General features: G+C 34.2%; 2 protein-coding genes across 3 annotated transcripts; one reads left to right on the top strand and one right to left on the bottom strand.

Moving 5' to 3' along the window:
* The first annotated feature begins 1,167 nt into the window (after positions 1 to 1,167).
* Positions 1,168 to 13,411, top strand: LOC108319887 (protein CHROMATIN REMODELING 25). 2 transcript variants are annotated; one of them, XM_017551186.2, is made up of 21 exons: positions 1,168 to 1,373; positions 1,441 to 1,842; positions 1,929 to 2,015; positions 2,107 to 2,347; positions 2,429 to 2,554; positions 2,636 to 2,692; positions 2,795 to 2,881; positions 3,147 to 3,242; positions 3,452 to 3,502; positions 4,189 to 4,263; positions 4,377 to 4,463; positions 7,206 to 7,297; positions 7,376 to 7,508; positions 10,452 to 10,571; positions 10,663 to 10,776; positions 10,883 to 10,966; positions 11,094 to 11,171; positions 11,266 to 11,324; positions 11,935 to 12,106; positions 12,832 to 12,930; positions 13,085 to 13,411. In XM_017551186.2, the coding sequence occupies exons 1-21, from the start codon at positions 1,216 to 1,218 to the stop codon at positions 13,385 to 13,387; spliced, it is 2,721 nt and encodes a 906-aa protein (XP_017406675.1). In that variant the 5' UTR covers positions 1,168 to 1,215; the 3' UTR covers positions 13,388 to 13,411. The 2 variants fall into 2 exon arrangements, with proteins under 2 accessions (XP_017406675.1, XP_052725902.1); XM_052869942.1 differs by lacking the exon at positions 2,429 to 2,554.
* A 1,609-nt stretch (positions 13,412 to 15,020) lies between these two features.
* Positions 15,021 to 25,201, bottom strand: LOC108319955 (presequence protease 1, chloroplastic/mitochondrial). Its single transcript, XM_017551273.2, has 19 exons — positions 24,810 to 25,201; positions 24,548 to 24,731; positions 24,275 to 24,449; positions 24,034 to 24,166; positions 23,850 to 23,920; positions 23,421 to 23,504; positions 23,077 to 23,167; positions 21,325 to 21,845; positions 20,916 to 21,080; positions 20,594 to 20,812; positions 20,380 to 20,507; positions 19,134 to 19,323; positions 18,953 to 19,036; positions 18,756 to 18,853; positions 16,743 to 17,007; positions 16,439 to 16,601; positions 16,025 to 16,205; positions 15,733 to 15,804; positions 15,021 to 15,309 (listed from the first exon to the last, which is right to left on the bottom strand). Exons 1-19 carry the CDS (start codon positions 25,087 to 25,089, stop codon positions 15,168 to 15,170), a joined length of 3,246 nt encoding a protein of 1,081 aa, XP_017406762.1. The 5' UTR covers positions 25,090 to 25,201; the 3' UTR covers positions 15,021 to 15,167.
* Between the last annotated feature and the right edge of the window lie 488 nt (positions 25,202 to 25,689).

The following is a 25,689-nucleotide window of genomic DNA, read 5'->3' as shown; positions in this document are numbered from 1 at the left end:
AATCTTCACCAGCTTAATAATAATTTAATTTAATTTAAATTTTAAATATTATTTAAAGTAATTTTGTATTTTAATAATTATTAAAATATAATTTATATTATAATAATAGTTATATTAAAAACATAAAAATAAAATAATAAAAACAAATAATAATAATAAATAATAATAAATTTGATTTAATATATTCAAATATATTAAATTATAATAGAATATTAAAATAAATTAAATAATTATTAAATTTTAAATAAAAATGAAAATTTTTAAAAACTTATTTATATATTAAAATCTGTAAAATATGTTAATATTTTTGCTTTTCATTTAAAATTTAATAAATATTAAACTTAAATAAAAATTATAATATTACTTATTATATTTTTATATTTTAATAATTAATAAAATATTATTTATATTTTTTAAATAGATCTATTAGGAAAATTAAAAAGTAATAACTAAAATAAGAATAAAAATGAAAATAAAAATAATATTTAAAACCATATTTAATATTTTTAAATATATTAAATTATATTAAAATATTAAATTAAATTTAATAATTATTAAAATTTTAAAAAAAGAAAATTTCAAAAATTTGTTATGAATCGGATATAATGATTTTTAAAATTTTATTTTATGTATAAATTTTAATAAAATTATTTAATTTAATTTAGTATTTTAATATGATTTAGTATATTTAAATATTTTATTTAATATAATTTTATTTGTTATTTGATAAATAATTGTTTTAAAATTTTATTTTTTATTTAATTTTAGTAATTATTTAATTTAATTTAATATAATTTAATATATTTGAATATATTAAATATTTTATTTAATATAATTTTATTTTTATTGTTATTATTTTTATTTTATTTTTATATTTTTAATATAACTATTATTATAATATAAATCATATTTTAATAATTATTAAAATATAAAATTATATTAAATAATATTTGAATTTTAAATTTAATTATTATTAAAGTGGTGTAGAGTCTTTTTAACCAGAAAAAAAAATAAAAATATACTTATTAAAGTTAAAAATAAATTGTTTTATAGAGTTAGAGATATAGGATAATGATGAGATTTTAGAAGATTAAAAGTGAAATTTTTGGAGATAAAATCTTGAAGGTGTAGATGAAACACTCAAATAATTTTTTGGGATAAAAGAAAAGGTATAAATTTAAATGATTAGGTCTGGCGGGAAGGGGTGAGTTGGGAATGGAGGAAAATGAAATGGTTTGGTGTTCCTCTGATTCTTGTTCTTCTGATTCGGGAGAGGAAGATATCGAAGAACGGAAATCTGATTCTTGTTATTCTGATTCGGGAGAGGAAGATATCGAAGAACGGAAATCGCAGAACGTGGATGCAGTAGTAAGGTAAGCAAACTATTTCATTAATTATTATTCCATCAGGATTGAATTGTTGAATGGAATTGCATTGCAGGGGTAATCTTGTCGTGAAGAGACAGTCGCTGCTACCGCGGCTTCTTTCAGTATCGCAAGGGGCGGTCGTGTGTAGAAAACCCTTTAAACCTCCATCTTCCAAAACTCATGCTTCCACTTACAATCAAGACCTCACTCGTAGGCTTTCCGCTCGCAAAAGGTTTGTTCCCTGGGGTTCTTCCTCTCCTATTCCTAGACCTGCGATCTCCGACTTCCAATTCAACGTATCGGTAACTGATGTTGATGTTCCTGTTTCTGAGGAGCCGAAACCATCTCTGCCCCCGGGGATCGACCCTTTAGTACTGTGGCACCCTCAAGACTCCCACGATGACCCCTCTAATACTAATTTTACCACCATTACAGTTGACCCTTTACTTGTTCGTTACCTTCGTCCACATCAGAGGTCACCATCCTTGTATCCCATTGCTCATACTTTAACTCAATTCAGTATCAACCAAATAAACTTTTCTTTTATCTCTCTTGATGCAGAGAAGGGGTTCAGTTCATGTTTGATTGTGTCTCTGGTCTGTGTACCACACCAAATATACATGGATGCATTTTGGCAGATGATATGGGGTAACTTCTTTATTTGAAATCTTGTCATTGTTATAGTATCCTTTTCTTCCTCCCCACCTTCTTTAATCATACGGCTCCCTTTGTTGCACAGTCTGGGGAAGACATTGCAGTCCATCACATTACTATATACTCTACTTTGTCAAGGGTTTGATGGCAAGCCATTGGTTCGAAAATCTATCATAGTGACTCCTACCAGCCTTGTCAGTAATTGGGAAGCTGAAATAAAAAAGTGGGTTGGTGAAAGAGTTCGTCTTGTCGCTCTATGTGAGAGTTCAAGAGAAGATGTTGTCTCTGCTATTGACAGTTTTACAAATCCCGAAACAAATTTACAGGTTATAAGTTTCTAACCATTATTCTGTTGCTTAGATATCTTGGACTACATGTGTACTTAGTTAGTATTCCCCAATTTGTAGGTTCTCATTGTTTCATATGAGACATTCCGAATGCATTCTTCAAAGTTTAGCTCTAGTGACTCATGTGACCTTCTCATATGTGATGAGGCTCACAGATTGAAAAATGATCAAACGATAACAAACAGGGTATTGTAATTTGTATGACTTATTTTCTCTCCCTCCTTTGCTGGCATGTTTCTGAGTTTCTCACTAAACTTCCTGTATTAGGCATTGGCAGCTCTTCCCTGCAAGCGAAGAATTTTATTGTCAGGAACTCCCTTACAAGTGAGGATCTATGCATGCTTATCCATTTGTGTTGTCACTTACAATCCAAAATCCTCTTAGTTTTTATTCTTGTTAACTTTCATGGACATCCGTCACTTGCAGAATGATTTAGAAGAATTCTTTGCAATGGTTAACTTTACCAACCCTGGAATATTGGGCAGTATTGCACATTTTCGACGTTACTATGAGGTGATTACTTTTTATATTTTCGATGCGCATTGTTGCAAAATCTATAGCTTGTCCTATGTCAAAAATTCAGAATATACCAATAATTAGGAAAGAGGAGTTATCCAGTTGTTAATATATAGTATGTAAGGAATATTTAAGATAACAAGACAAACCAACTTCAGAATGCTTTTGCCAGATGTGATGCTGGAATAGGACAATGTGTTCTCTCCCCTTCTCTTTTATTCTAATTTTTAGTTTTTTGCTATGGTTTACTTGAATTTTGAAGGCACCAATTATTTGTGGAAGAGAACCTGCTGCCACTGTTGAAGAGAAGAAGATAGGTGCTGAACGCTCTGCTGAATTAAGTGTCAATGTTAATAGGGTAATGTGTGCGATTGGGAGTTTACTATGTACCTTTTGAGAGCTGTATTATTTACTTACCGCAAGTGAAGTTGTAATCCTGCTTGATAACTAAAATAGTCTATTATACAGCAGATAGCTGAATGGTAATGAAGTGCAACAAATTTCTTTTGTGTTCTGATAAGGAAATATTGTTTTCCTGAAGATTGACTGGACTATATAATTTTGCAGTTCATATTAAGAAGGACTAATGCATTGTTATCAAATCACTTGCCACCTAAGGTATTGTATTTTTCTTTATCTTTCTGCCAAACTGACCGAATTGTTGCTCTGTTCAATAGCACATTCTTTTGCTTTAAACAATAACTATCTGTGTGTAATATTTCACCCCTGTATTTTTAATTGGAGCATTCTTCTAAAATTAATTCTTACCTGGCGTTGAATAATCAGAAAAATACGCATTTTCTTTTTATATGATAAAAGAAGAAATTCATTAAGACAAAGAGAAAAGTGCAAAGGCTTAGGAGGATAAGAGATCCCTTTTAGAAAAGAAAAAGAAAACAAACAGTAGATAGAGACCAAATTAAAATGAATAAATCAAAGCTACCCGATCCTTCATTGTTTCTGTAAGAGAAAACCTTCAAAAAGACTATGTGCTTTACACCAAGTAGAAGCTAATCCTTGAATTCTATCCAAAGGAAGCTGCTCATTCAATGAAATCTTCAATAATGTGAAAATAACACAAACTGTAGAAGTTTGCTGACACCCTCAGCCACTGGCCAGATTAAATAAAGTAGCTTTTACACACCAACAAATCTTTATTGTTGATGTATTTGAACTGATTTTTTATTTTTTGCATATTATTATATTGATTAGGGCCCTTTAAAGCACATGAAAAGCAACTGTGTAGGTAATTGGTGGTTAGCTGTGCAAAAATCTTAATCCACAACCTATTTCTTGTGGTGCAGATAGTTGAAGTTGTTTGCTGCAAGTTGACTCCACTACAGTCAGACCTATATAAACATTTTATACAATCGAAAAATGTAACATCCTTTTTTGATTGAGCAAACATATTTTTCACAAGGTGCTTTACACTGTTGGACATGGATAAAAAAAAGATTATCAAAACTGAACGGATAGGTCAATGTCTTCACAGGTGAAGAGGGCAATTACTGAAGAACTGAAGCAATCAAAGATTTTGGCCTACATAACAGCTCTCAAAAAATTGTGCAATCATCCAAAGGTATAATCTGGATCGTTTTCTTCTCTGGAGGAGGGTGGGTTGAACTTGTTTCATTGGTCCTGTTTGAATATTCTTTTGGATAAAATTCACCTTATAATGGTAGATCTTAGTATATTGAACTTTTTCTAGGAAATGTCATCTAGTTCTCAATGAACCAGTAATCGTTAATTTAGTTAGATTTTTGTTGTGCATTTGTTAGGTTTCTTGGTGTCAAGAAACTTAGATACTATCTCAAAATAAATAATCACAACAGATATATGAATCCTCACAGTGAGGAAACAATTTTATTGAATGGAAATACACTGAAAGCAATCAACAACATCCAAGGAAAAACATTCCCTTCCACAGGACAGCCTCTGTTCAGAAAATAACCACTCCACAACCAGAACTAGAACAACCCCCTCCTTAAACGACAAAAACTGCCTAACTACTAATTAAAACTTCCCCTAACTGCTTGTTTAAACTCCTCCTAACTACCCATAACCACTTCATACTAACTTCTATGTTTTAATTACATAGAACTCTCTACAAAATTCTAATACATTACATATCCTGTCATTACTTGCCGCTGCAAAACAACCTTGTTCTCAAGGTTGTAGTCTAGAAACTAGTCCTTAATCGTTGCGACAACTTCTCATGTGACTGTCTCAAGGCTTCCTTTCGGCCATTGGATTAATCCTTGAATCTTCAAAGATCTAACTTTGACAACATAATCTTTTGCAAACAAATGCTTAATAAACAGTCTGACTCGATTTCCAAAATCAACAAGTTTATTATTGGAGTTTGCTAGCAATTGATTTCCATAACAAATAAGTAACCCAAGAAAAAAGGGAGATCGTCTAACTTTCTTGTCCTTCTTGCATAGGGCCTGCCACTTTGTCAAGAAATACTCCCCCAACTGGTTTTCTGATGTTGGGTTTACTAGAGACACCAATATCTTGAATTCTTGGATGACTTTTCTCCCCTTCTTGTCCTTGTTACTGCTGCCATCCTCTCACGTAAAATTTCCACACTCCCAGTCTGTTACTGCTGCCAAACTCTCAAACAACATGTTTCCCTTGTTCCCTTCAACTATCCTTAGTTGAGGTGTTGCAAGATCTTTCCAAGAAAGGTTCTGAGATTTCTGTTGCCAAGTCTTGAACCCCTTGACTACATTTTTTTTCAATTTATTGATGGTTAGGTGTACTTTTGTTGTTCCTGTGATGTTCTGGACTTCAAAAACATTTGCTGTCCCAACACCAACTACTAACTTTTGAACCATCCACACTCAAAACAACCTCATCTTTTACTTTAGTCCCAGAAGAAATAGTTACAATGTTCCCACCACATTTGGCCACCTTTCCTCTGTCTTCACCCTCCTTCACTGTTTTAACATATTCACCAAGACCTACCACACTATCCCCACTAAAACCAACAGCTTTTGCAACTTCATTTTGAAAAGCAAGAGTCACAACATTTCCATCAGAGTCTTGGTCTCCACCTTCCTCTTCTATGATATCCTTTTCTCTTTTCTTCTCCCAATTGATGGAATTATCTCCTCCATTTGAGGGTTTCTTGACTTTCTTGATGTCTTGCAGACTGTCTTTCCTAACAACCATACCCTTCTTTACCTCTTTCTTTCCTTTCATGATGTCATGAAGAAGTTCCTCTCTCCTTTCCTTTCTTGCTCTGTTAACAAATTTGTCCCTTCCTTTAGAGTCCCTTTTCTGAATCAGGACATCCAGAATCCTATTACATTCTCTTATCATTTCTTCCAATTTTTGGAAACTTTTTCTCATCTCTTGATGCCATGCCCTCACCTTTTCCAGTTCCCTGGTCCCCCTTTCCAAAGTATTGAATTCCATGTTTTTCCTCCTTCTTGATCCGGTAGGTCGGATCAATTTGTTAGGTTTCTTGATGTCAAGAAACATAGATACTATCTCAAAATAAATAATCACAACAGATACATGAATCCTCACAATGAGGAAACAGTTTTATTGAATGGACATACACTGTAAGCAATCAACAACATCCAAGGGAAAACATTCCCTTCCACAGGGCAGCCCATGTTCAGAAAATAAACACTCCATAACCAAAACTAGAACAACCCCCTCCTTAAAAGACAAAAACTGCCTAACTTCTAATTAAAACTTCCCCTAATTGCTGTTTAAACTCCTCCTAACTACTCATAACCACTTCATACTAACTTCTATGTTTTATTTTTGCCAAACTATCTAAAAACTCTCTACAAACTATCTAATACATTACATATCCTATCAGCATATAACTAACTCGTACTGTTTTGTGGCCCTTTGTAAGGGTGAACGTTGTTCATACCAAAGATGCACATGAATGCAACAAAATATAAACATATTACAGTGTCTGTAATAACCCTTATTGTTGAATACACAAGATGGTTCATTAATTTCTAGCTTTGATTTTATTCTTTGTTCTTCATTTTCAGTCGGCATGATTCAAGTTTCTGTTTAACATGTTCTTTTATTGTTTTTGGGCTTTTTGGTTGGCACTCTAATCATAACAGTAACTATTTCTTGGACAGTTTTTTCCTTATACCATAAGAGTAAATTTTGGTACCATTTGTATGGGAAAGTTGTCTATTTTTTTTCTTATATTTTCATCCAATTCCTCCTCATAACCCTAGACCCTGTACTAAAAATTCCGATGGAAATCCATCTTCTACCTTCATGTCCAATGATGTAAGTTCCATCCATATTTTTATTCTCACAATTAAATGTCTTGTAGCTTATCTATGATACCATACGAAGTGGCAGCCCAGGAACTTCAGGTTTTGAGGAGTGTATCCGATTCTTCCCTCCTGAAATGTTATCTGGAAGGTAGATATTTTTAGTTTAAAGTTTAAGCTAATCGCTTGACATTTTAATTTACGCATCCTGTGGGGGCATACATTGTAGGTCTGGCTCGTGGACCGGAGGACATGGAGCATGGGTTGAACTATCCGGGAAAATGCATGTCTTGGCAAGATTACTTGCTCATTTACGTCACAGAACTAATGACCGCATTGTCCTTGTCTCAAACTACACTCAGGTATATGGTAACAAATGTGAAGTTATAGGTTCTCTTTTTTATTAACCGTTTTATCTGATATAGGTGACTCTATAGAATAAGATCCATACTTGATGTACGTAAGCATCCTGTATATAATATTCTTTTCAAAAAAGAATCTCAAAAGGCTTATGTTTTCATTTATTACTATCAATCATCGTACGTAGATGAACTGATTTTATATTATAGCGTGGTAGTCATATGGCACTCAAGTCCCTTCTCGAGCCATCCCTGAAGATTTTATATAATAAAACAAAAGCATCACACCCTTGAAATTAGAAGAGTAAAGACTCTGTTGATTGAAATGTAGAAAATTTATACAAATATATACATCCAAATCATGCTACCTTAATTATTTAGATAAGGAAACAAATCACAGATATTGAGGCTCCCAAATTAAGGAAATAAGGAAGAAACAAATCAAAAATTCAAACTATACATAATTACAATCACAATCCTACTTAATTACATATCGTAGTTAATCTTATCACATACAGCCATGCATCTCCTTGAGCTGGTGAATGAATATATATTATTCTTTACTTGCAAGTAAGATTGCAAAGTCAATCTGTGGAGATCCCTATGGTAAACACATCTGCACTTTGAAGCCACAAAGGGATTTGCATGGTAGTTATTATACCACTCTTAAATTTTCTATGATGAAGTGTCAGTCTATTTATACATGAGTAATTCTGTCATATTGTACTGTATTGTGTGCAATGTTGATGGCAAAATTTTTATCACAATATATCCTCATAGGTTTGTCATACTCTATCTCGAGGTCCAGTGTGATCTTCATCCACAACATTTGCATGGCCGTTTGGATCACCCAAGTTTGGCCAAGTTGAAGAGAATGGCTCCTAGTCTTAAGCAACTTCAAGTATTAGATTTAAATCATGCTAAATAGGAAAACATGATAGGTCATCACTTCCTAAACTAACTGAAAAAAATTTATGAAACTTAGTTTTCTCTACCATTCATTCAGGTATTTGAGGACCAAGCTATGTCACATATTTAGGGTTTAGATATTTTGTAACCTTTATTGATGAATTCTCTCATTTTAATTGAGTTATTTAATGAAAGACAAGTCTGAACTTTTGTCCACATTATTCATGTCCCTCTTTAACGAGATTAAAAACTATTTGGGAATAATTAAAATCTTCCAGCGTGACAATGCTTAAGAATTCTATTTGTTATGCTTTTATCTTTTTGATAGTCACAGGAATTTTATAGAACCACTAAAAGTACAACTGGAAACAAGACTCTGTCTTGTAAATCTTTATTGCTTAAATTTTAATTCTGCACCTACCAATGTACTAGGCATAGAAATGGCTTAGAATGTTACAAAACATTTTCCCCAGAGGTTGTTCGAGAGAACCTCACTCCACAATAATCTTGAACTATTCCTTCTCTTCCTCCCCAAAATCTCCCTGCTCGCCTCCTAATAAGACTATTTATAATAGTCTCTTACAGTTATGTAATTACAACTGTACTAACTACCTTCTCTTTCCCTTCTTTTGTAACTGTACCTATCAATACCCTCTCTATGAAGATTCACCTTGTCCTCAAGGTGAAATTATGGAAATTCTATATGAATGCAGGTAGCAGACTCCCTACTATTCTCAATATTTGGAAGATGTTTCCATTTGATAAGAACTTCTAAGTCACCTTTAGTGGTCTTTCTAGTATCTAGCAGTTGTTCTGGATATACTTCCAAAATATAGTCTTTAGTAAGTGGAGGAGGCAGGGGCTGGGTAGATGTGGCTGGCTGCTCTTCTTGGGGATTAGTGATGCTACTTGTTATGTCTGGGGTCTCTCCTTTCCCTCTATTATGATTACTTGCGACAATAGAATTTCCCACATCTCTGGAGAAACTTATAGTTATTGAATATGGCCTATACACACTATTACATGTTTCCCACCATTGAAACCAATTTAATACCTTTCCTTCCAAAGCAATCATCATCACTTGCATTCTTTCTTTTTCAGTAACCTCCTTCAACTGAAAATATTGCTCCAGCCTATTTGTCCTCCCATAAGCTTTTTCACCTGCAAAGACAGGAATATCAAGTTTCCTCCATTGTGAATGAGGATTTGGATGGCCCCTATCTTCTCCTCGTGATCCAATTCTTTCATTAACTGTGGATGAGTCGTCAGATGGTTTCCCACCACAAGATATCTTTTCCACAACTACCCTGAGTCTACTATTCAAACTCTCCAGCCGCTGGAACCTCTCATGATGTTCCTTTTCTGCTCTGTCATGATCTTGAACTAGTTCTTGCACTATCTTTTCCAGCCCATCCAATCTTGATTCCATTCTTGTACTCACCATGCTCACACAGCTACCACAAGACCAAGAAAGAAGCTTTGATCACCAGTTGATAGAACCACAAGTACAACTAGAAACAAGACTCTTGTAAATCTTTATTGCTTTATTTCCAATTCTGCACTTACCAATTTAATAGGCATAGAAATGGTTTAGAATGTTACAACATATTTTCCCCAGAGGTTGTTCGAGAGAACCTCACTCTCCACAATAATCATGAATTTTTCCTTCTCTTCCTCCCCAAAAACTCCCTGCTCACCTCCTAATAAGACTATTTATAATAGTCTTTTACAATTATGTAATTACAAATGTACTAACTACCTTCTCTTTTCCTTCTTTTGTAAACTATCAAACTTATCAGTACTCTACATGAGTCCACATGTTCCTACACACCACAACAAAATGATATTTCAAACAGAGAATAAATATCTTATTGACACTTGCACATTCCTTAATGTTGAATACAAATGTTCTTGTACATCATTGGGGGAAGTATCCCTCACTGATTTTTTTATTAAATATAATGTCTTCTTCCTCTCTTGAAAATGAAATTCCTCATTCCATTATTTTGTTATGCTAAACTATCTTCCATGTAACAGACTCTTGATCTTTTTGCTCAATTGTGCCGCGAACGAAGGTACCCTCATTTGAGGCTTGATGGCTCCACGTCAATTAGTAAAAGGCAGAAGTTGGTCAACTGCTTTAATGATTTATCGAAGGCAAAATGCTTACCAATTTATAATTTTGCTTTGGAATTCATTACGCTTTAATTATGATTGTCCTTACATAAAAATAACTGATATGTTGCAGGACGAATTTGTTTTTCTCTTAAGCAGCAAGGCTGGTGGTTGTGGACTAAATTTGATCGGTGGAAATCGACTTGTCTTGTTTGATCCTGATTGGAACCCAGCAAATGATAAACAAGTAATAAATACCCTTGGTTTAGTTGTGACAATCGTTATATGCATGTTCTCTCTCTCTCTCTCTTGTTCATATTCTTTTGTTTGTGTTCTTCCTTGCCAATAAACAGGCTGCAGCAAGAGTATGGAGGGATGGACAGAAGAAAAGAGTTTATATTTATAGATTTTTGAGTGCTGGAACTATAGAAGAAAAGGTATATATTGTTGTGATAATTGAGTAAAGACAATGCATGTTACATAAGTTATTCGTTTAGCTTCACTTCCTTCATTGAGTCATTTTTGTTTATATTTTCATTTACGGTCCTGCTAAGTAATGTGTAGGTTTACCAGCGTCAGATGTCAAAAGAAGGGCTGCAAAAGGTCATTCAGCAAGAGCAAACTGATAGCCTTGTGTCACAGGTTTAAACTGCTGCTTCTTACATGTGTTCTAGTTGATGTTGCTTATTCCATTTCTTAAAATCTTATTCATTTTTGTCGTGCTGTTTATTTTCAGGGTAACTTTCTTTCAACAGAGGATCTTCGTGATTTGTTTACTTTTCATGAAAACATCAAGTAATGAACTCCTCTCTTTGATCTATATTTACTGATACTTATGTGCAAAAAATTAATATGTATTTGGTATCTGGAATTTAATAGAAAGGGGGAAAGAGAAAACAAGATAATTTATAAATCTCTCAATTTTGTGGGGAAATTATCAAGATTCTCCATGTGTTGAAAGTAGCCAAGATCAAATGATTCATTCTAATTGCAATAGGATCCTCAAAATCTAAGATTTTTGAAATCCTTGAAACTGGTGAACTAAAGATAGATGCAAGGAAGGAACTACAACGACTAGTTTCTGCACAGCCACTGAAACATCTGAATATGAATATATTGCACTATTTCTTTGCGATTATCAATTTGAGTCTGTTATTCTTCTGTTTCCCTTTACCATACGAATTAATAAATAAATCTTGTTGGTCATAGATTCATCTTGAAAACACACTAAATAATCATAAAATAAGTTTGTCAATGTGCAATTGAATCATGGTTGATATTGACGGTGTTAGTAATAGGGTCAAAAGAAATGACACCCCTCATCTCATGTATTGTCTATCACAGCATGGATCTGCGATGTTTACTTAATTATCAGTCTAATGTCTACTTTATCATGTTTCGTTAGGTCAGAGATTCATGAAAAGATGCGATGCAGTCGATGTGAAACACATGGTGGTCCTCAAAGCACTGATGCCCAATCAACAGCAGCTAATGAATCTGGAGAAGAAAACTCCGATATAGGTGGATTTGCAGAAATTGCTGGCTGCTTACAGAATTTAAAAAGATCAGAAAAGCAGGTTGCTTTGTGCATTTTTGGCTATAAAGTTTATGTGCGCTATAGTTTAAAATGTTGCGTGCTCCTCTTTTGGGTAGGATGGACACCACAAAAGATAAGTACGGGGTGAAAAACACAAGGAAAGGTGTCCTTGAAATGTTACTAAAGTTCAATGAAGAGCTACCAAGAGAGAAATAATCTGAAGGTTTTTTTTTTTGGAAATAAGATGAAAGTAAAGAAATACAATTTGAAATGTTTTCAAAATTAAACCATAAAAAAACAAATAAAAGGTATATTCAGAAGTTTTTGATTGGTTCAGTAACTCATCTGTGCCGAACCTCAACTATTCATGTGTCTACCTGCACTTTTTAGGAGTAAATAGTCGCAATTCTTCATAGCGTCAATTACAAATTTTGAACTGAGATTATCTTTATTTACCATTCATTTAATTTGATTGGAATCAATTATTCTTAGTGTGATGCATTCATTGATTCTGAATTGAACTAGGTAATGCTCCTTTGCTACTAACTCTTGTATATTAAATGATTCTTCGGCTTTCTTTTGCTCTTGCTCTTGTAATTGGACCAATTGAAAGGATTAATAGGTCACGAGTATTAGGCTTTCCTGCATGACCTGCTTCATCTTCCACCAACAAGCTGTTTACCTGCGTCTGCCTTACCTCCTGATTCAAGGGAATTCAAAAAACAAAAAGTGTAAGTTTTGACTCCTTACATTTGTTTTTTTCAGGTAGGGAGCCCATTGGAAGAAGATTTAGGAAGTTGGGGCCATCACTTTTTACCTAATTCAGTACCAGATGCCACCCTTCAGGCTTCAGCTGGTGATGAGGTGTGTCCTATTTTGTTCCCTTTTCTTACCCTACAAAACATGTAAATACCTAAATAGGAAATCTGCCCATGATTATACTGCCCATGTAAGTCCATTCACATCACCATGCTTGAGAGTGATAAAATTGGTTGCATTCTATGCTCTATATTTTCAGGTGACTTTTGTCTTCACAAACCAAGTTAACGGACGACTGGTACCCATCGAGTCTAAGATGAGTCCCAAGCTACAGAAAAAGGAACCAAATAAGGAATTACTCAAATCAATGCCCACTCCTATTTCTTTGCAGAACAGATTACCGCTGCAGTCTGCTTCTGGTGTTGCCAGTATGTCATCATCCACTCCCAATGTAAATTCTATGGGGATTAGAAAAAACATCTCCAATTACTCTCTTGTTAGTAAAGTATTACCACACAAAAGATCACGTCCTGCTGATATCAGTTATAGTAATTTTAAGTAATATATTTCCTATTTTTCACCCGTCTATCTGTTCATAGAAGCAAGCTTACAGACCAAAATAAAAATAAAAATGAGCGAACACTTGTTTTGGTTCAATAATTTGTAGTCATTTTCAGAACTAATTTGATACATAAAAAAAGCGAGAAGAGTTTATTTTATTTTGTATATTTTTAATAATTCCACCTAACTTTTTTTCTTCTTTTTATTAATTCTTATAATTCATCACGGATTAGCCATTATATCTTTAAAAAATTTCAAATGAATCTACTTATTAAATACCGTTTTTACAAAAAAACTACTCTCTAACTTTACAAAGGGAAGAATAGACCTGGCCTCTGTTGTGGAAAATAATTACACAAGCATTTTATGTAAATGTTTTCTTTTTGTTGAGAATATAGAATTTCTTATTATTATAAAATCTAATGTAATCTTATACTGGATCGAATTGAAAAACTGCTGTAAAAACTTTGATTAAATTTGATTTTTTTTAGAGGAAGCTGAATGAATTAGTGTAATTAAAAATAAAAAGACTTGTTGATGTTAGTAATCATTTTCTTTATTCGTACTTTTTTTCGGCTACACTAATCTCTTATTAATTAGAATTGTTTCTTAAGAAAATATGTGACGAGATATGAAAAAAGTAGGGATATTTCTTCCTCCATCTCCATATCCCTGCACCTGTCAGGTCAAGTAAAAATTAATCTTATTTCCAACATCTTTTTCCTCCTCCATCCGCACCATTCTCTCTCCACCTTCTTCTCTCCTTTCTTCTTCCCACCATCTTTTTCCTCTCTCCGGCGGCAACTCCCCCACTCCACGCACAAGATCTTACTACTAGCCAATTTATAAGAATTGAGATACTAACTTAAGAACATTTAGTATACTCTAAATATTTAATATTCAATTACCCATATTTCCATTAAAATATATCTATCACCTCACGCACAAATATAAAACCGATGAATCAGTTTCTTTCCGGAATTGAATCTCATTATCTACAGAAACCTTTCACACGAAAAGCCAGAATATCCCATTCTATCAAATTATCATGCGTCACATCTTAATTATTATCCACGGAACTGTATCATATATGTGTGTAACAAAATATTTTATATGGAACTTAGAACTGGTCCCAGTGTTGTCAGCATAACTTCACAAAAAGAAACTGAAAGATTGCAAAGCTGTAACCTGGAGCATAAAGAGATTCAGTTTTAGGTGTCTTTTGAAATAGCACACAAAATCTAATCCTCTTTCGTTTCTGGTGACGTGCAAGGAACATTTTCCTAATCCAAAACAACTTCTTTGGCCAGCAACTAGAGATTGTGTAGAAAAGAGAAGGGAGAAGCATTAATTGGAGATTAATCTCCCATGAATCAAAGAAAAGCACATGAAACTCATCATATGGGTTTCTCTTCTCAACCGTTAACATCACAGCCTGTTAACCATTTCTATCCCATTTTATACCAACTGAAACCTAGAAAAGAATTGTAATTTTCAGTAAGGTTCAGTCGGTTAGTTTTCTGTTGATTAAAAACATTCAATTTACTAAAAATTTGGTAGAAAAACAACAAGTTAGGAAACGTGTGCACTAAGAAGGGCTTTTGAGAAGTTGTATAATCATAGGGACAAAATAATGAATTAAGTAGTCCTTTTTTATCCGGTGAGGAAGAGAGAATTTCTTGATCAAGCAAGGATCATGGACGGGCTATAACGTTATATTTTAAATTAGAGGAAATCATGAAAAAATACAATTTCTAATCAGTACAGAATCAATCCCGAAACTAAAGGGCTTTCTTCACTTGAAAAAAATCGGGACGGTCCTTTTTAGCAGCGTCTACATCCTCTGGAGATGCCACTGCAACCACAACTCCTTTGTTCTTAACTGCTTCCATTGCATCCGTAAAATCTTTGAAGTCCTTCAAACTGGCAGAAATATAAAACAATATAAGAACAACGAATGGTCAGAATTAAGTTCAGTACATAAGTCGTATCACCAAGTTGCCCAGGTATACATGGATTTATCTGCAAAAAGATCCATATTTTTTTATTCACTAGTACTATTACAAGTGAATTACAGAATTCAAGGACAACAATGAGGCAATAACCTTGCAAAATATTTAAGAAATGTCTTAAACAACACATTTACGGAAACTAGTCTGTGGAGCAGCAACGACACAAAATCAGGTGTGTTCAAACTTTCATTGATTCCAAATTCAGAAAAACGTTTTGGGATTGTTGCTCACCCCCAGAGTGAGATATATTGGGATCAGATACACTATTCTGCTTCATCATTAGACACAGATCAAATGATCAAGTATTCGTAAAGAGTAAAGATCACGTATTCACCTAGTAGATAATATTTCTTCACGTCTTCTTTGTCTTTCTTCCTCTGTGATACCCAGTAAGTACCGCAACATACTGCAAATTAAATGAAAAGCAAGCACAGTTTGTAACTGCAATAAGAGAGAAGAAAACAATAATTGCACATTTTAGAGCAACTACTAATAATTCAGCAAGTAATCTTTGCTTGGAGTGTATTTGTGTCTGGTCCAGTCTCTGGTTTGGTCATGGAGTGGCAAAAGAACCAAATATCCATAGAAAACAGGCTTCGAAAGCATCAACTATCTCATAGACATACCTACTATAACCTTTGGCATCCGGAAGTTGATAAGCATCTACATCCCCAATGGTTCCAATTATGGCTTTTGACAAAGTGTCCTCATCTATTTGTAGTTTTCTTAAGAAGTCACCAGTTCGATCATATACATCAAGTGTCTTCAGCAAATTGGGATCACGATAAGATAAGAAGGAGAACACTCCTAGAAGCAGAAAAAGGTAAGATTACAGGGATGTTTTTAAAAGGAATTTAATTAGACTACAGAGAGAGTTAATATTTTTTACATTCATCCAATGGCAGATTGAAATAACTGGTAAATCAGTTGAGTCATACCTAAAATCGTTTCCTATTGTCTGAGTATAAAAGTTGCACTGACTATATAAAAATTAAATTATTTTAGTAATTAGTCGTAATGTTAAATATAGTTCAACTTGCCTGAGTGAGTATCAAAATCACAGAAGCCTCCGTAAGCTCCACCACTGACACGTACCCGATCCCACAACCATGTGTTGCTAATATATTTGGAAATAACGTATGCACTCCCATTAAGCTGATAACCAACATCATAAATGTTGGCTGCTTTTCCGACATAATTAACCTATAGAGGAATCACCGTGTTATGCTGATAGAAACAAATTAAAGACAAAAGGGAAAAATGAAAAAAAGAAACATCTGGATCAATTACACTATTCGTGACAGAAATAAACACATGAATAAGCATAACATTATATTATATTACCTGAGTAGGAATCACAATAGCTTCATTTGTCAATGGAAGTCTAAAATTCCGAGGAGTTGTTGCAATGGGAGAGCTAGTGGGAAGCAGATCAACAAATTTGCTCACAACTTTCTCTGCGTTTGCAAGGTTTTTCCTATCAGCAGTGACATTTACCAAGCAGCCTTGTTTGGAAAATATAGATTTGCGAATTTCCTCCAGAGAAGATGAGATATCAACCCAGTCTTGATCAACTCTCTCTTCAAGAGTCTCGAGGAATTCTAGGTAACTGGAAAGAATAATCAATAAATATATAGGTATACAACAGGAAATATACTCAGTTCTGTTTCAATAATAAAAAGTAGAGTAAAAGGGACAATCATGAAATTTCAAACCTTTAACATATAATGTAGTGTCAAAGTTGTTAGGACTTTCTCTTTCAAAAATTTAAATAATTCTTTTAGAAACTAGGGACATGTAAGATCAGATTCATCTCTCAGTCTTATATTTTTATTTTCCCCTTACCTACTAGTTTGAATTCTACCTATCCTTCTCCTAAACTACATGGTACAGAGCACAACACTCTGATCCAGTAATCCACCCACCATGGCGAAAACAACAATGGCCAGACAATATAGGTCTGGGGAAACTGAGGGAGTTCAAAACCCCAAAGCAGCTTCAAGCTGGAACATGAAGATAAGCCCATGATTGAAGAAACCCTTGGCGTACACATTGCAGGAAGCCTTGGCACACAAAGGAAACCTACTAGAAGTGTCATGGTAAACCACTAAATTGGAAGCGGATATCAGGAGAAGGATGAACAGTTTAGATATCTAATACTGACAATCAAGGGCAGAAAATACCCTAGTCACCATCTTTACAATGTTGACAGGTTATGATGATTCTGTGTTATAATAGGGTACTGAATATAGGAAAGTAGTAGTTGTATTAAAAAACTGCTATAATCCTGGGCAGCCTTGGACAAAGATATCTTCTCAAACTTGGTAGAACACACACATTGATGGATCAGTAAAAGAGCTTTGAAGTCTTTCTTCTTGTATTCCCTGTATACTGCCCTCTATGCCTCCATAGCACCTTCCTCCACTTCTTGGAAGCTAAAGATGGCACCCATCTAGATACACCATTGATTGAAGTTCTTGCTACCAAGAATTGAACAGATACAAAACCCACGCAAGAAATGGTTTCTCACACAGAAGAATGGCTATTGAATGAAAAAAACTGATAGTAAAATAATGTGTACATGCTAAAAGAGAGTTGTAATTATTTGTTACAGAAACTTATATATACATCATTTGTTACAACAGTTGTGAAGGAAAAACAGAAAGGTCAGTTTATAACTGACCGCAAATAGAAAAGAGAAACATCTCTAGCAATGTCTCTTCAGCTAGTAGGTGTCACACACAAGTCCTTGATCAAGATAGCTCTAGATACCACTCATCAGAACATAAACTGACTTTGTTGGGAAGGGGGGTGTCGAAGATCCGAGCAACACTTACCTGTCTTTGTGCCTTCACTTTATCCTTTAGAACTGACAAAAAAAATTCCAAAAGGATGTACAGGATGCCCTAAAGGTTCAAGACCAGCTAGCTGTCTTAGGATACAAAATCTCCAAAAAAAAAAAATAAGACTTGGAAATGGCTGATTTGCCTAGAGAAAAGGCAATATTGACATGAACTATGAGATTTTTTATTTTTCAAAATTAAAATAATTTCTAGAATCGCAGGATAGTTTCCAACCTCATCTCAACCTTATCTTTTTTTTCCCTCATCCACAAGTTTGATCTGTAATCAAATTGGCAAGATAGTTTCCAACCAACTCTGCCTATTCTATCATCCCTCATTACTTCAATTAATCAATGAGATAATAATTGCGTTGTATTCTAAACTAAATATTTGAATCCAATAAATAATATGAATATTACTAGTAGCATTTAATATGACTAATGGATATAATAACACAGCATTATTTATAAATGCACCCTTGCAGTAGGTCACAAGAGTATATAGATTTGCCAACCTTAGACCTCCCATCTTTTCTGACATCCAACCTGCTGCATTTAGTTTTGCATCCATCCTTGCAGCTGCAATTCCGTGACCACTTCCTCTTAACCGATTCTGACAATAGACAAAAGCACAATATAAATAATTAGTATAGGGGCTTGTCACCTTTTATCATTGTTGTGCTCCCTTTACACGATAATTTTCACTAATTACCTCCATTCTTGCTCTACTCTGGGAAACAAATTGTTTGAAACGCTGTTGGTCTGTAAATTGGACATCTTGAAGAACAGAATTAACCTAGAGCAGCAGCATTTAGGATTTGCATGACCACAATTAAAAATTTTAGGCTAATTTAGTGTGTTGAAATTAGAAACTTCTATATAAATAAAAGTACCAAGTCATAAAGGTCTTCAACACATCCAGCCATGGCTTTGCCTCGAACAACCATGTGACTACATGGATCTTCCTTGCCCCGCACTGATGATGTGAATGGATAAACTGATATTCCTCCAGTTTTCCTCCCAATTAATTGGTTTAATTGGACAAAAGTCAGGTCCTTCGTTCCCATCTCTAACAATGATTGGCTGTCAAAATAACATGAGTGTTACTGACAATAGAGCTTTATATTATTTATCTGCCAAAGTAGATGCTGTTGATTTTGATATACACATAATTAGGAAGAGGAATTGAAGAATCAAACATCAAAAGGGAAGACAAAGATTGATAAATCCTTAGATTAGCTATTTCGATGTAAGTGTTAAACACTTTAGTCTCTTAACTATCTAAACTTTCAATTGACATTGCAAGAAGTCATTCTAGTCCTTCTCCGCCTCATTTTTTACTTGCTTCAAGGCCAAAAGGAATGACATTTTTGCAAAGTTAAGTTTGAATTGTCGTTTAAGGGGCTTCAAATGGATATTCCCACTTTCTCAAGCACTGAACATAATAGTAACACGGGCTGACCCTGGGGATTCGTCAATTCACCTCAAGAGCAATTTTTTTTTTTCAAACAAGCACTAAACAATAATCTGGAAAAGTCATGGACTAAAGACCAATTATCAGAATCTCACTGAGCAGCCTAGGAAGATTTAAGGAAAACAATAAGTTAGTAATACCATTATTTTAAGGTGACAATAATCAAACAATGAAACCATTATATAACAATTGTTACATAAAAATAATTATTGAAATTTATCTAGATAAAATATATTATATAAATTTTACTATGCTGTGGCATAAAAAAATACTATTTTACAACATTAAAACTTTATAAATACCATTACTATTGTTTTTTAACTATTTTAGTAATATAATAAAATGATATTGGTCAATTTACTGTTATGATACTCCAATAATAATAATAGTAAAAGTTATAAGGATAAAAAATATTATATAAGAGTAAAAATAAAATCCAAAGAAGATATAGCAAAATTTAGCAGGAATACTGTTCATCCACAAACCAGTGTCCATACATGGACTTTGATAACTAAGCTCTAGACCGAGGAAGCTTAATGTTAATATAACTAGTCAACCAATTGAATATGGTTTCCAAGAAATAAATTAACTTCACAAATAAATATTAGGAGCTATAGATGAATGGAAATAAAATTTAAAACAACTTGCAGAGGCTGTATAATTACCAAAACAGTGGCACTAATGGAAGAAGCTCTTGCTTCAATGAATTCATGTTGAATACTATTTCAGTGTAAAGAACATCATTGGTGAAAAGATCATGTTGCAAAACTTTTACACCATTGATATCACATACCTACATTAAGCAAGCAGGTTCTTGTGAATCTCTACAGATCATAAAGCAAACATGTATATCTCATTGAAGGGGAAGTAGTGATAAACCTCAGTGGGAACACGAATAGGTTCTTTAGGAATATCTTGTAGAGAAAGGCTAGGAACAGTTTTTAAAGCTTCTGGTGGGTCAGGGGTTTCCTGCTTAAGCTGAAGCTCATGTGTAGCACGGGTCAACTCTGCCAGATCTTCTGCTGTCATACTAGTTTTAACTTTCTGCAATATCTGTTTCTCAGTGGCTTCCTCGCGAGCAGCTTTTTCAGGATCGGGCTGAAAAGGAATGACTGCCATCAATAACGACCAACGAATATTGGATAAAAAATGGGTTTCACACTACCACAGGTTTTCAAGCCTATGAAATGTAATAACGAACCTGCATTTCCACGGTAACTTTATGTGGGTTGTTCAAGATGAATTTCTCTATTAGAGGAGAAAAAACAGACTTAGAGCCCTCCTTTGATATTCTAGATTTTAGATCTTCAAGAGGCTTCTCATACTTCAATGGCTCAAAGGGATTCATATCATAAATCCATTTACCCTACAAATTAAAATGAAAACAGTTACAACAAAGAACACAAATACATTGGGCAGAATACCATGTGTATGAATACACAACTAATGAGTTTCCGCAGACTCATTACATTTATTTTGCATGAATCGAGGATATTGTTTCCCCTAAAATAAACAAAATATATTATTCTGATTCTCAACAAGAACAAATACAAATCCTAATGGAAGAAGGATGTGCATTTTCAACCAGAAAAAAGTTTAGCCTATCTTACCATGGACTGGAGCATAAGAGACAATCCCCGAGGAAATGACCCAGTGTTGTTCTCTCTCAAAGAAAATTCAATTGTATTCATAGAAGCCTCAATGGCATCTGTATCAAAACCTTCCTCTGCCAATTTTTTAAGTGTACTTGTGACCAGTTCTTCTACTTTATGAATATCATCTTCAGAAACACCCTTCATTCCAATGCTAAATTGAGGCTGGAGTAGTTCATCTTCAACCCCACCACCAACAATGGCATCACCCAGACCACTTTCTAGCAAAATTTTCCTCAGTGGTGAAGCAGGAGTGCCCAACAGAAGGTGATTCAGAAATCCTATTGTTAGCTCAGTTTCCAGGTCCAAGGGCTTATCAGAGAGCAACCAGTTAAGACAGACCATGTGCTTCTTCTTTAAATCACCCTCTTCACCAGCAGGATACGTCTCAACAATTCGGACTGGCTTTGAAAATAGTGTCTGTGGTTCAACCCTTGATTCTTCAGAGGCCAAACTAGAATCAAATAAGTCTAAATATTCTGGACAACAGAGAATAGAAAGAAGTAAGTGGTTTATTGCTACAAATCTGAACTCACTATAATTAGATCATAAACAGAAAAACAAGGAATCATTTTGTTCATTCTTTTAGTTACCAGCAAAATAACAGTGTATAAAATGAAGTGTCAAAAAACAGAGAAATATAAAAAGTAAAACCTATAAATCCAAAGAAATATATATCTGTAATTATTCTGGAAGCTCTTGGACAAAAAGTAATGGAATCTTCCAAGGGGAAATCAATATAACCTCATGCACATGAGGTAACTACTAGTAGGAGAACTCAGGACATTCCTATCGACATAGAATAGCATCAAGGCTCAACCTTAAGTCCTTGTTTAATCTAGTATTGGATGTGCTCATCATGGACATACAAGATGATCCCCAATTGTATTCTGTCAGGTGTTATAGTTTTTGATTGAAGTGGTAAGAGAAAATTTACTCTAAACTTGAACTTCAGGGACAAACTTTGGAAACAAAGGGTTTTTGTTGAAATTGAAGTAAAATAAAGTATATGCATTGTGAATGGACAAAGATGTCATACAACAGGTTTCCTTTTAGGATTAAATATCTGGGATAATAGAGAAAGTAATCTGCAATAGAGAAAGTGGAGTGGTTAAAATAGAGAAAAACACCGGAGTAATTTGCTATTGCAAAGTACCTACCAGCTCAAGGAAAGTTTTATTGTACTACTGTAAGTCGGATTATACTTTATGGCTTCTGTTTTTGTAATGTAATTTTAGAAGAGGTCACTATGTTTAATCTGATTTGCTTTGCTAAGACCATTACGCATAAGGATCTTTTGTGAGCACTAAAAGAGTTCCATCAAGGTTCTTAAAATGTAATCAGTTGTTACACATTTGTAAGAAATTAACTGTTACATAATCTAGGAAATTAGGATGATTGATTCCTAATTATTAGGTGTTTTACTATAATTGATTTTGTAAAATAGTATAAATACATATTGTGTGGTTTGCATTAGACACACAATACATTCAGAACATGTACAATTCTATAAAGGTCATCCAAAAATATCCTTGCATTGTCATAGGAAGTAGTAAATGTATTTGGAGTTTGGACCAAGAGTTAGACCACATACTAAATTTATTCTAATAAGGAGTCAGTACTTGGATTTGCCAGAGCATTACAACAATGCCACTCTTCTCAATTTTCAGTAAGTATGTTTAAGGAGCAAGTTAAACTAAATCTTAGTACCTTTTAGGATTCGCAGCCGCTCATTTGGATCATCATTTCCATAAAACCATATGCGTGAATTACTAGGATGGTAATACTTGCGGTGAAATTCCTGCCAGTTAAGTTCAAAATGAAAGAGGTCTTAAATCAAGAAAACCAAATATTCGCAGGAGCAAATCTTAAGATCCACAGTAGACTGTACGAAAGTAAACCGGTCACCAATGTGAGAATGCAAATGAAAATGTATACTTTACCCATTAAGCTGCATAAACTAAACAATGTTGGTGGCTACAAACAACTAAAACCAAACAAAAAACTTGTACATATTAGTACAACAAGTATTTAACAGGATTCTCAAGACAAACCTTAAATTCTTCAAATGTTAAGTTGGGAATAATTCTAGGATCACCTCCACTGTCAACGCCATAGGTAGTGTCTGGGAAAAGAGCCTGATATAAAATTAAATCAACAAAATAATCAAGAAATTACGAAATTCCTCATAATTGGTACTTGTAACATAAAATTGAAACTGGAAAATTCAATAAATTTAGAAAATGTGGTATGCTTTCAGGTTCCAGAGAAAGGAGCTTACAAATTGCAACGATGAATATCAACATAATTTAAAACCCGATGCTGAGAACAAAAGGTAAATTCATCCAAAGACTATTACAAGTGCTCAATTGTTTCACTCGAAAATGTGCAAAGAAAAAAAGTATAGGAAATGGGAAAGTTCGGTTCAAAATACAGAATATAAATAAGAAGATAAGGAAAGGGCAGGCCATTAAAAAACTAGCCTGCTGAGAAGCACGCCCAAGTATATTATCTGGTTGAGAGTAGACACCCTTCATCTCATTAAACACAACACCTGAAAACAAATACGACATCTTTAGAAACTATTGAAATGCATAAGAGTCCAAAAATAGAGGTAGGACAAATGGTGCGCAGAAGGATAAAGAGATGAATAATGTTTCACGAAACCTTTATAAGTGATATCTTCGGAAGGATCATTGAGCTCAAAGTGCCAGCCCTCCTGTTGAAAAATCTGAAAGTCCTCGACACATCTGGGAAAGAATACAGCATCGAGATAGACATCAACCAAATTATAGAAATCCTGTTCAGGAAGATGGAAGATTTCAAAGTTATAGCTGAGCTGTAACGAGTGTGAAGCAAAACAATCATTGGTTCGAACAATGAGGAGAAAGAAGTTAATTTAAGTGACCTTTGAATTTGTGGAAGCAACTGGGTAGCATGTCCTATCGGGATAGGTGAATGCGTTGAGGAAAGTGTTCAAGCTTCCTTTCAATAATTCAACAAATGGTTCTTTCAAAGGGTATTTTCGCGAGCCGCATAAGACGCTATGCTCCAAGATGTGAGGGATACCAGTGGAGTCTTTGCTGGGGAAAAGAAGCATGTAAAGAGAAGAAGAATGAGTAGATTGAAATGGTAAAGAAATATTTGTAGCAAATGAAAGATAATGGTAAAGCGGAGTTACGGAGGAGTGCGGAAAACAATTCCAAACACTTTATTCTCATCATCATTGGAAACAGACATGACTTGAGCCCCAGTCTTGATATGCCTGAAAAGCACCACTTTAGATTTGCATTCCGGAATGAATTCCTCGGAGACTTTCTGAAAACCCAATTCAAGGGCAACTTCATCCTTAACCTGAGGAAAGGCTACATAGACGCAGTGGAATTTATGAGACAGAAAATCCAAACGATGAAATGGATGGAAAGATAAAGATAGACGGATACCTGGGGGAGGGGAAGGAGAAGGAGAAGGAGAAGGAGAGGAAGAAAGAACAGCTTGAGGGGAGAACGAAGAGAAACGATTGGAGGAGGTTCGGAAGTGAGGGGGCGAGGAAGAAGACGGAAGCAATCTGGAGGGGCGGCGGCGGAGGAATGAAGAAGGTCTCGAAAAGGTTGGGAAAGATGGAATGGAGAAACGGCGACAGGCGTGAGAATGAGAGTGTAAGTACGTTCTGCACAAAACCGAAGAGCACGGCAGACAGCGAACCAGTGCCGCCCTTTCCATCACTGCTTAGCTTCTGTTTTCTTCCCTTTCCAATCCACGTTACGTATCAAACAACACAATCCCCAACCCCTACCCTTCTTCCGTCTAAATATATCATCACCTTCAATGAAAATATCCTTCTTCTTCAAACTTCTAAAACTATTATCTTTTCTTATAAAATAAATAATTATAGATTTAAATAAATCATTTTGGTATTGTAATGTTAATTTAGTTTTAAAAGAAATATAAAATAAAACGTGTGATTTCAAATTATCTGTTGAAAACAAATCACAAGAAATGTTTTTTTAACACGTCTCTTTAAAACAAAACGAATAGCATCCACACTTCCTCCTGTATACCACATATCACATTCTCAATGACTATATCTTTGTCTCAAACTAAGAAAATGTCTTTTAAGAAACAACTATGAATTTTAGTTTTATTCTTATATTTTATTTGCATTAAAAAAGGAAAAGCAAAAGAACGAAAATGAAATCATTTAGATGGTACGAGTGAAAATGAGAATAAAATTAAATATACTTATTTATTATTTATACATTTTTATTCAATATTTTCTTAAATTTTTGTGCAAATGTTGTTAAATTTTGCATTTAGTGGTTA

Source organism: Vigna angularis, chromosome 10 (assembly GCF_016808095.1).
Source record: "Vigna angularis cultivar LongXiaoDou No.4 chromosome 10, ASM1680809v1, whole genome shotgun sequence".
NCBI classification, from domain to species: domain Eukaryota; kingdom Viridiplantae; phylum Streptophyta; class Magnoliopsida; order Fabales; family Fabaceae; genus Vigna; species Vigna angularis.
This window is presented reverse-complemented; position numbering and strand designations above follow the sequence as displayed.

Excerpts from the sequence above, each read along its gene's own strand:
- LOC108319955 (XM_017551273.2), bottom strand. The coding sequence starts at position 25,089 with ATGGAAAGGGCGGCACTGGTTCGCTGTCTGCCGTGCTCTTCGGTTTTG. Across the intron at positions 24,167-24,274 it reads TTGCTTCCACAAATTCAAAG|GATTTCTATAATTTGGTTGA; the intron begins GTCACTTAAATT and ends CTTCCTGAACAG. Across the intron at positions 17,008-18,755 it reads GAAAAGATGGGAGGTCTAAG|TTACCTAGAATTCCTCGAGA; the intron begins GTTGGCAAATCT and ends TATTCTTTCCAG.
- LOC108319887 (XM_017551186.2), top strand. The coding sequence starts at position 1,216 with ATGGAGGAAAATGAAATGGTTTGGTGTTCCTCTGATTCTTGTTCTTCT. Across the intron at positions 2,693-2,794 it reads TGTCAGGAACTCCCTTACAA|AATGATTTAGAAGAATTCTT; the intron begins GTGAGGATCTAT and ends CGTCACTTGCAG. Across the intron at positions 3,243-3,451 it reads TAAGTGTCAATGTTAATAGG|TTCATATTAAGAAGGACTAA; the intron begins GTAATGTGTGCG and ends ATAATTTTGCAG.